The 11,757-nt window shown below is 45.4% G+C and overlaps 1 protein-coding gene across 2 annotated transcripts in view; it reads left to right on the top strand.

Moving 5' to 3' along the window:
• Positions 1–6,410: 6,410 nt before the first annotated feature.
• Positions 6,411–11,757, top strand: part of PDE6B (phosphodiesterase 6B) — a 37,191-nt gene continuing 31,844 nt past the window's right edge. For both annotated transcript variants that reach the window (XM_090037262.1, XM_090037263.1), the window contains exons 1-3: positions 6,411–6,812; positions 9,378–9,530; positions 10,434–10,523. In XM_090037262.1, the coding sequence (XP_089893388.1) occupies positions 6,411–6,812; positions 9,378–9,530; positions 10,434–10,523 (645 nt within the window). The remainder of the gene's footprint in view (positions 6,813–9,377; positions 9,531–10,433; positions 10,524–11,757) is intronic.

Genomic DNA, 11,757 nt, shown 5'->3' with positions numbered 1-11,757 from the left:
GCAGCAATACAGTCAGGCAGCAGTGGAAAGCAGCTCCCCCAGTTACCTATAGGCAAATCTATGGGGGGGGAAGGGCATAGACAGTGTGTGGGAGGGTGGGGGTACAGATTGAGGCCCCCATGGTGAGGAAAGGAGTGGGGCTGGTGTGGGGCTGAGGCTGGAGGCTCTGCCTAGCTGGAGCAGTGCCTGGGGCCAGGGCAGGAATGCATGGCTATAGGGCCCAGCTGGGGAAGCAGGACAGAACTGTAGATGGCTCGTCCAGGGAGCAGTGGGGGCGACGGCTTCCCACCACTGCACACACACCCGGGGAAGGCAGTGTGGGGGGCACATGCCCTCCCCACAGATTTGTGTATGGGGTGGAGGAGGATGCAGGCTGCCCTCCTCCTCCCAGGGGCCTCCAGAGCCGAGCAAGCAAGACTCAGCATGGGAGGGTGAAGAGGCTTCATACTGCCACTACTGGCACCACCACCAGGAGCCCTGTGCTAGCCACACCAACATGGTAAGGTGTCCCCTGCCTGCCCGGGGACCACCACTCCCACTGCTGATGGGTGGGCAGGGGATGCTTTGCCATGGCAGCACAGCTGGTGCAGGGATCCTGGCAACGGTGACAGCAATACCGAGCCTCTCCACCCATCCACACTGGGTCCCTCCCGCTGGGCTGTAGAGGCCCTGAGGGAGAAGACAGGAGGGTGGGAGCTCCAAACCCTTAGCAGGTAGCCCAAATACTCCCTGCCCCCCCTGCCCCGCCATCTGCCCCTGGTCCCATAGTCTTGGTAGCTGGGGCCCCCTCCAGCAGCTGGGACCCCCCTCCAGGCTGTGGTCTGAGAGTGAGGGGCACTGGCAGGGCCAGGAGGCTACAGATTGAGAATGAGGGACACCAGCAAGGATGGGGAGACTCTAGCTTGGGAATGAGGTGCAACAGCATGGGTAGGGGCAGGCTACCAGCATATCAGAGCTGCTCTGTACCACAAAGCACCTGGACCCGCATCCTGGTGAGTGCAGGGAGTAGGGGGAGCTCTGATTTTCTGTGATAAAATAACAAAAATCAAACACCAAGTTATATAGGTATTTAGAATTTATTTTATTATAATGATTGAGGCACAGGCAGGCTTCCAAAGTGCTTTAAAATTGTAAATATATCCATAAAACATTGTGTTCAACTGATACATATATATATATAGTGGCACTTCACTTTAATCATGGAAAAGTGCAGTTTTGGGGGGTTTAAATCAGAGAATTTTGGATTTTTTATCAGTGAATTTGGGGGTTTTAAACAGAAAAAAACCAGGATCCCTGGTAATAAGCAGCCAGAGGCAGCTGACTAGTGACTACAGAGGAGCTAGCTGTATGGCAGTAGGACAGTAGGGCAAAAACCCTGGGCTAGTAGGGGAGAAGCTGATGTAGCCCAGCTAAGCAAGCAACAGCAGACAAAAGCAGACAGCCCGGGGAGCCAAGGAGGCTCACCTGTGGCAGATCAGGAAGGCACCTGACCAAGGAGGAGTAGAGCCCAGTGGTAAAAGTCCAGGGGTAAAAACTCTGGCTCCCAAGGTAACAACAGCAGAAGGGTCCAGACCTTGAGGGAGAGAAGAGTGTTTGCCTCTATGTTGTGAGGAAAAAGAAAATGTAGGCTGAGGTTTCCTAAAGGCTGGGAGGGGGCTAGAACATTGAGCTAAAACCTTTGTAGTCACTTAAGAACTGAGACTGATGATTTAGGCATTTTTAGTTGACAGTAGTTTACTGATGTTTGTGTCTAATTTAATCAGATGATAGGATAGTGGCTACAGGGATGTTTTAGAGGCTACACAATAGGGTGCCTGGAGCACTCTGTGGTTTGAGTCTTGCACGAAAAGGCTGAAGCCTTGGAGGAGCTGACACTTTGGAGGGACTAGGGGCCCAGAAATGGGCTAGGGCTGAGAGGGCCAAAAGCTTGAGTAAGGGCTGAGACTGAGGAGCTGAAGTCTGAGACAGGGGGCAGGGGAGATGTTTACACATGTGCTTTAATGCACAGTAGCCTATTTTGCTGTGCATTAAAGCATCATGTAAAAAAAATGCGCATACACTAATGCACAGTAAAATAGGCTACTGCACATTAAGCATTACTTTAAAAACATGTGCACATCTGTTACTGCACATTAAGGCACCCTAATGTGCATTTCTTTAGTACCTTATATTGGAGGTACTAAATTTAATGTATTTTTTTAAAAGTGCCTTAATGCACATTTAGATGTGCTCTGGGCTACAGCTGAGAGTCTCAGCTAGAGGAAATAGGGCCAAAGCTGGATGAGCTGAGACTGGGACAAGGGATTAAGGCCCAAAGGGGCCCAGTTTATTCACTGGACTGGCGGGCCCCATGGAACTGTAGCTCAGTGGCATCTGTGAGGCATGAGTGAGGCTATAGGGGAAGTTGGAGGCCATTTATTTATTTAGCATATGAAGTTTCAGCATGCTGTTTCAGCCACCTTAAGGTGATGTTTAGCCAGTGAAGAGCTCGAAGGCCATCAGGTAGCATAGTAAATGGATGGTTTGAACTTGTTCACACAAACATTTGTTGTCATTGTGAAGGGCCTGTTGATACAGGTTGGATGCAAAGTGGCCCTGTCCAGTTTGAAAACTATTGAGACATGCCCAATAATGTTATGGCCAGTTAAATCCTGGTTGACTGACGTGATGATTGATTGGTGCTTGTGCTAACCATTCTTTATGCTATCACATAAGTAAGGAAAAGTCAAAGGGTTTTGAAAGGGTGGACTATACTGGTCTTGAGGGGAGCCAAGCTATTGGTAGGTGGACTATGTCCCAATGTACCGGCAGCCTAGGATTATTGCAGAGTCTAGCTACTCCAGCATTTGTGCAGTAGAGATGAGGGGGAGCGATTACTAAGGACTGGTAACCATGGGAGTGGAGTGGGGCATAATGTGCCTGACACAAGATGCATTGTAGCATGGAGGTCCACTAGTTTGCTGTGCAATGAACGAGCCCATACAGGGGCCCCAAATTCTGCAACTGAATAGCACAGCGTGAGGGCAGATGAACATAACGTGAAGGCATTGGGACCTCAAGTGGAGTCTGCAGATTTGGCAAATAGGTTATTCCTTGTTCTGATTTTTTTGTAAGTGGTTTTCTGGAGATGTGATTTATAAGTTAAAGTCCAGTCAAGGCCGACTCCAAGATGATAAAACTAGGTGGGTTTTGAATTTGAGAGGCTGACCATTTAAGGTGATGGTGAGCTCATGATTAGAACTGGCATTATGCAGATGGAGACACTAGAGACAGTCTGAGGTATTTGGTTTAAGGCACCATTTTAGGCAGTACTCTGGCATCAGTCTCATATCTCTGTCAAGTGTGAGTTCCACATTTGAAGAGTCATGAGCTTGGGTAGTAAAGGCAATGTCATCAACATAAACAGATTTTTTGTGAGCTGGTCATAAGCAAGCCATTAATGTACAGGTTGAAATGAAGAGGTGCTACTACTGATCCCTGAGGGAAGCCATTCGTTTGATGTCTCCAAGAGCTGGTTTGGGCTGCTCGTCTAGTCAAACTATTACTACATGGTTGACACCTGGCCAACCAATGTAGCAGAATTCCTGATATTTTCACCGGAAGACTGGTATGCTAGACAGTATCATATGCTGCTGTTAAATTTAAAGAATGTAACACTAGTTTATAGGTTTTTCTGAAAGCCATTTTCCCACCCTCTCTGGCCCTGCACCCACCCCCTGCAGCAGTCACGGGAAGCTGGAGCTTGTGGCTGCAGCTGCCTGCAGCCAGCAGCCAACTTGAAAAGGCAGCCCTACTCCCTGCTCCCTGGTCACCCGTCTTCCCAGTCCAGAGCAGCCTGCAAAGCACTGTGCCAGCACACTGCAGCTCTGTTGAGGAACCTGTGCCCACCATGGCATGGCTGTTCCACCCCCAGGAGCAACATTCAGTGCTCCAGGCTGTGGCTGGACACCCTGGTTGCCCTGTTTCACCACTGTGACAACTGCCACCTGGCCCAGATCAGTCTCAGCCCTGGTAGCCCCCCTGTGCAATGCAGCCTCTTGGCCTGGCTCCCTGCAGCATCTCCAGCCCCGTGGCATCATGCTGCTGCTGCTGCTGCTGCCCAGACCCCATGTTGCCATGAGGACCCCAGCAGGGATGCTGATGACGTGCACCTGGACACCACCACCAGTGCCATCCAAGCACTGCTGGGGCTCATGCTCTGCCACCTGTGCGCCTGCCCAGTCGGTACAGTACACTGCACTACATCTCATCATCACTGGCTACTACAGGTACGTTCTATCTGTCATCTCCTTTTTACATTGGCTTCCCCTCAAACTGAGTCAAGATGCTCAGTAGCTTGGTGGTGCCATCCAGATGCTCAGTAGCTTGGGGCCAGCATAATGAAAAAGTCATGTTCAGCTCTGGGCTGAAGACTGAGGTAGATAATTCTGCTCCTTTGGTACAACAAAACCTTCTGGTTTAAGCAAAAGGTGCAGGAGATGGTGTTTTCTCAAGGCCCAGAACAACATAAACTTAAGACTACCATAGTCCTCATTGCTGTCTGCACCATGCTGGAGGTGCTCAGACTGCTTTCTCCAACATAAAAATGCTGTGGGACCTACCTGTGGACCCCCCTCACATGATATCCCCACAAGGGACACTGGACTGCAGACACAATTCTCCCCTTGGGGAAGGCATGAGATGAAATGAAGCACACAGGATAGGGCTGCCATTAGTCTTGTCACTTCATGCTGTTCGAAAGTATCTGAAGACCATGGAGGTGCCCTCCCTTGTAAATTAATCCAAGAATCTGCAGAGAACTAAACAGCACAGTCATAGTGTTTGTACAGCACATTGCCTGATTCAAACCCATAGTTTCCACATGAACTTAAAACGCATACTCTTTCTTCATCCACAGCATCTCAGAATGGTAATAAGGAGCTGTAGACCCTATCTGTATGTTCAGCCAGTGTGGAGTAATGTTTAATTCTTCTGATCATTGAAATGAGAATGAATAGGCCTCATCACAGTCTCAGACCCTTGGAATTTTTCCTGCAAACAGCCATGAAGACACACCTGAAACCTAGAAATCTTGTCTGCAGTGCCCATAACACATCTACAGAGATGCTGCTTTGCTTGGACAGGGTATTAGCTGGGAACCAACAAAGCATTTAAAATAAATTATCCAGCACAATCCATATCCAATCCAAACCAAACTGAAGCTGGAATTTGTGCGTGTCCATTCCAACAGCAGCTGCCTCTGAGCAGGAGAAGACATGGAAGTCCCCTAGCACAAGAAGAAAGTCTGTTCTTGGAGTCATATCTGCTTCCATCTCTAGCAAGACACTGAGTCAGACCCTATTCAACCTGACACTTCAATGTCTCTTCCACCCAGCTCAAAAATCACTAAGGTGCCTACTTGTGTAAGGCACATTTATGTTAGTTGTAAGATAAAAAATAGTGAGGAGGACCCACCCACCTTTTGTGCTAATGGTGTTTCGGAGACTCAAATAAGGTAGATTAAAGTCCTTAGACATCTAAGTATAACTCTGATGCCTAATAGCTGGAATAGGATCTCATCAGTAGGCATCTTAGTTTTACTTAGGCATCAAAAAGTGTAGTAGGATCTGGCCCATGATGTATTTCTTATGTAGAGTGGACCAGATTTGCCATTTACTTTTAGTACCAACTGGTTCATGCAGTTGGGATCTAATCCAGATCCTTTGGGTACTTGTTACATGTGAACCTAACCACCAGTCCTCTTTAGGCTCATCTATCAATAACCACTTCTGTAGACAAACTTGCAGTGGCCAGTTAACAAAGGGTATTGTTGACTTGTTGTAACAATCCTTTTATTTAAGCTAAATAGATCGACAGATGTAATATTCAGTGAAGCATGTTTCTCAGATGATCTGAGAGCAGGAATAATAAGATACTCACCTTGCTAGCAAGGGATTAGACATAAGCAGTATACCTTTAATTAGACTTTAAAGAGCTTATTTCAATATTTGCGGGGGGAGTTCCGTTTCTGTTGCTCAATATCATCTTTTCAGTCAGAAGGATACATCTTCACTGACTGTCAAGAAAAAAACACAGGGGATCTAAATATCCTAGGACTTCACTTTTGTTAACCCATCAAGATAAGGGAGGAGAAAAATGGACTTGCAGCTTTAGCACAAGTTATCTAATCTGTTTGCTTGAGAAAATCTGTCCTCCCACGGACTCACCTTCAATACTCTTAAGGAATACATTCTTGATGACAATCACTCTGCTCACCGCTGGCTCACTCCTGGCCATCCCAGAAGCAGCGCTTTAGAGCACCAGATTGCATAGTATGAATCTTTAGGGACCATATCAGCGGAAGAACAATCCTTGGACAGACAGCATTCCTGGGATATCACATAGCACGGGACCTAAGAGGGACATCCACCATGAGTCTTAGCGAGGATGAGGTGGAGAAGTTTCTTGATAGTAACCCTAGTTTTGCCAAGCAGTACTTTGACAAACACCTGAAAACAAATGAAAATGAGAGTGATATCCTGTTTGAATTAATCCAAGACATGCAGGAAAGCATCAACATGGAGAAGGTGGTTTTCAAGACCCTGAGAAGAATCAGCTCTCTCATCCATGCAGACCGCTGCAGTCTTTTTATGTACAGGCAGAGAAATGGCATAGCAGAGCTGGCTACCAGGCTTTTTAATGTACAAGAAGGAAGCACACTGGAGGAATGCTTCGTGACTCCAGACTGTGAAATTGTCTATCCTTTGGACATAGGTGTGGTGGGGCATGTGGCTCAAACCAAGAAAACAGTGAACCTCAAGAATATCCATGAGGTAGGTTTTCCATTGGTTTGCTCAGTTAAAAGAAGATTCTATGAATGTTAGTAGAGTTGAGGAAAATGATAAACCGGTGTAAACCGTACAACTCTCATTTACTCTAATGACTTTATGGTGGAAACCAAAGAAATGTTTGTCATTCTTACTTAAAATACCAAGAACCTATTTATACTGTTGCATTGAAATATTTCACTAATACACACTAAAGATGTGTATTAATTATGCCAGACTGTTAAAACAATGTTTTATAATTCAGTGTATTCTGCATCAAAATGGAAAAAAGAAAAGGTTACTTCTCCTTATGTAGTAGTTTGGCATAGCAAAAAAGAGCAGGTGCTGCATTCAATCCTGCCTCAATATACATGGACTAACTGGCAGAGGAACCAGAAGCCCTTATATTAAAAAAGTACAGAAATAGTCTTCTACCAGAGGATGGTTTTCTATTTCTGCAACTGGAGCAAGCAGAAGCAGTCCCATTCAAAGGTATTTTAATGAGCCAGAGAGAAAAGGTACCCTTGGTGTGTGAGTGTATACATATATAGATAGTCTGACAGTTTCCTTTGCATATCTACACACCTCCATCTAAAACAAAAATATGAACCATGTCCAAATATTCACCACAAAAATTATGCACTGTATTGTTGAATAGAAACTTCTGTTACCAAGAAGCTTTAATTGTATTGCCTTGTATAGTCCTGAATGTATTCAGCAACTGTGCACCCTAGTTGAATCACCCCTACTAAATCTAAACTACAGCAATTACAATCCGCTTGCTCTAATCTGAGTTATAAATCTAAAATCCATGTGACCCAAATATGATATCTGGGATTATTTCATCTATAGTTCTCTTGAAAAAAGTGAGACCATCTGTCTATTCATTCGTGCTATCCTCAGCACCGCAGTAACCAGGTGCCTAAACAAAATGTCCCTACTTTACAGCGTTCACATTAAATGTTGGTTTTGTTTTGTAATCATTATCGTGCAAAAGCTTCATCAGAAGCAGGTTATATTTTGCGAGTCACCCATAGTCGAGCAAATAAATTTCAGAGTAGTGATCCTGATATGAAGAAAGCACATGGCTCTAGCTTTTACAGTTGTTATTGTTATTTGGCGTCATTCCTTGCAAGCAGTAAGTATTCATGATAGGCCCTGCTCACAGGTGGTGAAGAAGAGCCCTTCTCGTCACTAAGTATCATAGAGAACTTGAAAGATCCAGGTTCCCATATCTCATCTGATGTAGTGTCGCATAGAAAGTCAGTGGTGAGTTTGATGTGCTGCAGTAGTACATTTGTCAATCACAACTGGCTTGGATGCAGCATATTGAACTAGTCAGGCCTTGACAGCTCCTGTTTTTGGTCCCAGGTACACTGCATTGCAGCTTATGGACTCAACTATCAGGGAAAGGGGGGTTTTAGGTCAACCAAAGGGTATGGCAGTTTCCAAAAGGCAGACAGGTCATCTGGGTATGCAGTAGAAAAGGTGAGACCAGGAGGGGATTATTTAGATGATATGCTCTCAAGCAGCTCTTTTGAATCCTTTCTCTTCTCTGTCTAGTTTTATTTAGGATCTAGGAGGCAATAGCATCCTCAAAGGGTATTACCAGACCTCTCTCTTTTACTTCAGATGCCCAGGATACTTTGGTTGCTCCAGCAGTCAAGCACAGGGCATACGCAGCTGCCCTGGAAGGGCAAAAAGGAGAAACCCCTAGTGCAGTAGAAACCCTGGGTGGCCCCTCACCAGCTCAATGTTACCCTTGCCTAGCAACCCTACTAACCAACAAGAGAGGGAGCAGATGTGTCATTGGTAGAGGATGGCAAAGAGCTCTAGAGACCCCTGGCTGTCTGTACAAACACAAGTCTTTTCTTGGCATATGTAGTCTTGCCCCACAGTGATACAGTTTAGTCCTAGGACTAAACCACAATTCCTCTCCCTGGTTCCCAGAGGTGCTAATTCAAGCCTGCCTTAGAACAGTGACAGATTATTTCCCCTTCTACGTAAATTCAGTTTTTACTGAACTACTGTAGAGAGAAACATGGTTCAGCTCATCCCCCACCCATGCACCTCAGCTTTCAGTGATAAGAGTATAGTACCTCAAATCCCCTCTGTTCCTAAACCCTAAGTCCAAAGTTGCCCACACAAGGATGCAGAGGGCCTGCCCCAGGAACATATCCCAAAGTCAGTCTAATTCACGGGGAACTCCATGGGAGTTGTAGTGCATGACAGAGAAGAGAAAATTAAAATCAAAGGACCTTACAGTGATTGCATCTTAGAAGGATATTCTTGGAAAGGTGTTACAGGGTCCAGCAGCCTTTACCTTTGTCATATGTCAGGAATCTCTCTCAAGCTGGTGAGATCATTAGAAACAACAGAGAGAAGTGGAGGGAAATGCATATTAGTGCATTCCAGATGATTCCATGTTTCACCACGTTTTGCTTTTCTGCATAGATCAATGTTATTCCCTTAACCCGTCCAAAAGTATTTGGTCAGCAGTTTTTCTTGCCTAGTTTTCTCGCTTGCTAACAATTTGAATGATGCTTCATTTGGAAATTCTTTTTTGAACAGTGTGCACAATTCAGTACATTTGTTGATGAACTCACAGAATTTACTACGAAGTGCATCCTTGCAACACCCATCATGAACGGCAAAGATGTAGTTGCTGTGATCATGGCTGTCAATAAAACAGATGACACAAACTTCTCTGATGCTGATGAAGCAGTAAGTGTAAAAAGACTAAGTGTGGTCAGTTTCTGTAATGCACTTGCCTCTAACTACATACTGTAGACTTCTCTACACTGGGGATATTTGCACTTGTGTACACACATTAGTGCCATTTGCTCACCAGGAAACATTGCCCTGTTGCAAAACAGGCTTATCTGAGTCAAACATCAAGGCAAGTCACAGTGGCATTAACCTCATCTTACCCGAGTGGAAGGCAACATATCATATTTTACTGCATACAACATTCCCTGGAATAAAATACACACCAACTTTTTGAAAGGCAGAATAAAGAAAAAGATTTTTCCAGAGTTATGGCTGTGTAGAACAGGAACAGAGCCTAATCTTTATGTGACTCTCTCTCCCTTTCCTGCTTATCTAAAATCTGAAACCCTTGGTGCTGCTGAAGACTGGTCTCCATTGGTGGATCTGTGATTTTGAAAAGAGCTAAAGAAACTCCAGGGCTGTGAAAATAGAAGACAGACCAGAAGCAGCTAGCAGACAGCAAAATTGCCTTAAGAAAGGTTAGCTTGATTAGTAGAACATCAATACCATTAAAAGGGAAAGACAACTCGTAATACCTGTGGAGTGAATAACAATGAGCCATTAAATTAATTCACTCCCTCAGCTGCCTGTGATGCCACTGCTGCTGCACTGTGGAGCAAGATTCAAAAAGTGCGTCTATTCAGGGCAAAAATTAGTTTCTCTACTTAAAACACGCACCCCAATTTTGGGGGCTGATTTTTTGGGAAAAGGTCGGTGTTATTTTGTGGTATGTGAGCAAATACAGTATTTACACTAGTTGTATACTGGATTGTAGCTGCTTGGGGTGCTAGAAACACACACACACACACACACACACAGAGGCATGTTTAACACAATACTTATGGTTTACTTTTGCAGCTTTTCCTGAAGTATCTGAATTTTGCCTCCCTAAACCTGAAAATTTATCATTTGAGTTACCTTCACAATTGTGAGACACGAAGAGGTCAGGTAAGAAAACAGGACAAAGTCCCATAATTGCTTCCTCTTCCAATTTCAGGGCTGCACCTCCCACAGGTTTGCAGTTTAGATTCTTAGCCAGTCTATTTTAGTGACATGTATCTGTGACATATGCCCCCCACTTCTAGTATTCTGGTACGTGGTGAATAACTGTTCCCAGTTCATTTTGGTTACATCCTTCATGATCTTATAGACCTCTGTCATATGCCCCCTCTGCCTCTTCCTTTCCAGTCTGGAGAGTTCCAGACTTTTCAGTCTTTTCTGGTATAAAAACTGCTCCATACTCCTGATCATCTTTCTTGTGCTTTTGTATTTCTTTTTTAAATCCATTACAGTCTTTTTGAGACATGGAGACCAAAATTGCTGGAGCAGAGTTCAGCCTTGTTTGTTTTGTTGGGTTTGGTCTGGTGGTTTAGTGGTCAAGCATGAAATGCCTCTTGGGGCAGTCTTTCAATAGAAATGGGAGAAAAAAAACCCTACCCAGGTGCATCTACACATGCTGTTAGGGAACATGAATGAATTCCAGAGCTAATTGCACTGGAGTTTATTGCTCCCGGGTGCCGCATCAGCATGTGCACCCAGGAGTGCAGCACATTGAGCTTGGTGGCAGCAGCCCCAGTTGGCAGAAGGCCCAGGGGGTTGGCCTGCCACCCCAGGGCTGCTCCTCCTATCTCAATGTGCTGTGGAGGGGCTGGCTGGGGCACAAGGGTGCTTCACCACAGGGCTAGCTAGCAGGCGGCTCCTGCACTGAAGCACTCTCATGTCCCAGTCAGCCAGGGCAGCGTCTACATGTGTGCTGCTAAGAAGGTTTTACTCAGCAGCAGGATAGTACTTGTATTTGCAAGAACTAGCCTGCTATGGAGTAAATGAATCTACTCTGTCCTAGTAGGGGAGCACGTGTATGTATGTGATCTTTACTGCACAGCTAATTAGTCAACTGTACAATAAACGTCTCATGTATATGCATCCCTCACTTCTAACGTGGAGCTCAATATGTAAGAGATTATGCAATGTGTTCCATGACATAGTAAGAGTTGGGACACAGGAGGTCTCTTTCATGCTTCTGCCTACATGCTTTGGAGTTGCAGCCTCTGCACAGCTGTGGCTACTACACTGCTTCCAAGAGCCAGGCTAGTGGGAGAGTGAAGTGTAGACACACCCCTAACACCAGAAGGACAACTTGTGTGCTTCAAGTTAAGTACCTTAATCTTGGCCATACTGGTGC

Source organism: Crocodylus siamensis, chromosome 3 (assembly GCF_052110815.1).
Source record: "Crocodylus siamensis isolate JL-2025a chromosome 3, ASM5211081v1, whole genome shotgun sequence".
In the NCBI taxonomy this organism is placed as follows: Eukaryota; Metazoa; Chordata; order Crocodylia; family Crocodylidae; genus Crocodylus; species Crocodylus siamensis.
The sequence above is the reverse complement of the archived record's forward strand: the minus strand, read 5'-3'. Positions and strand labels throughout refer to the sequence as shown.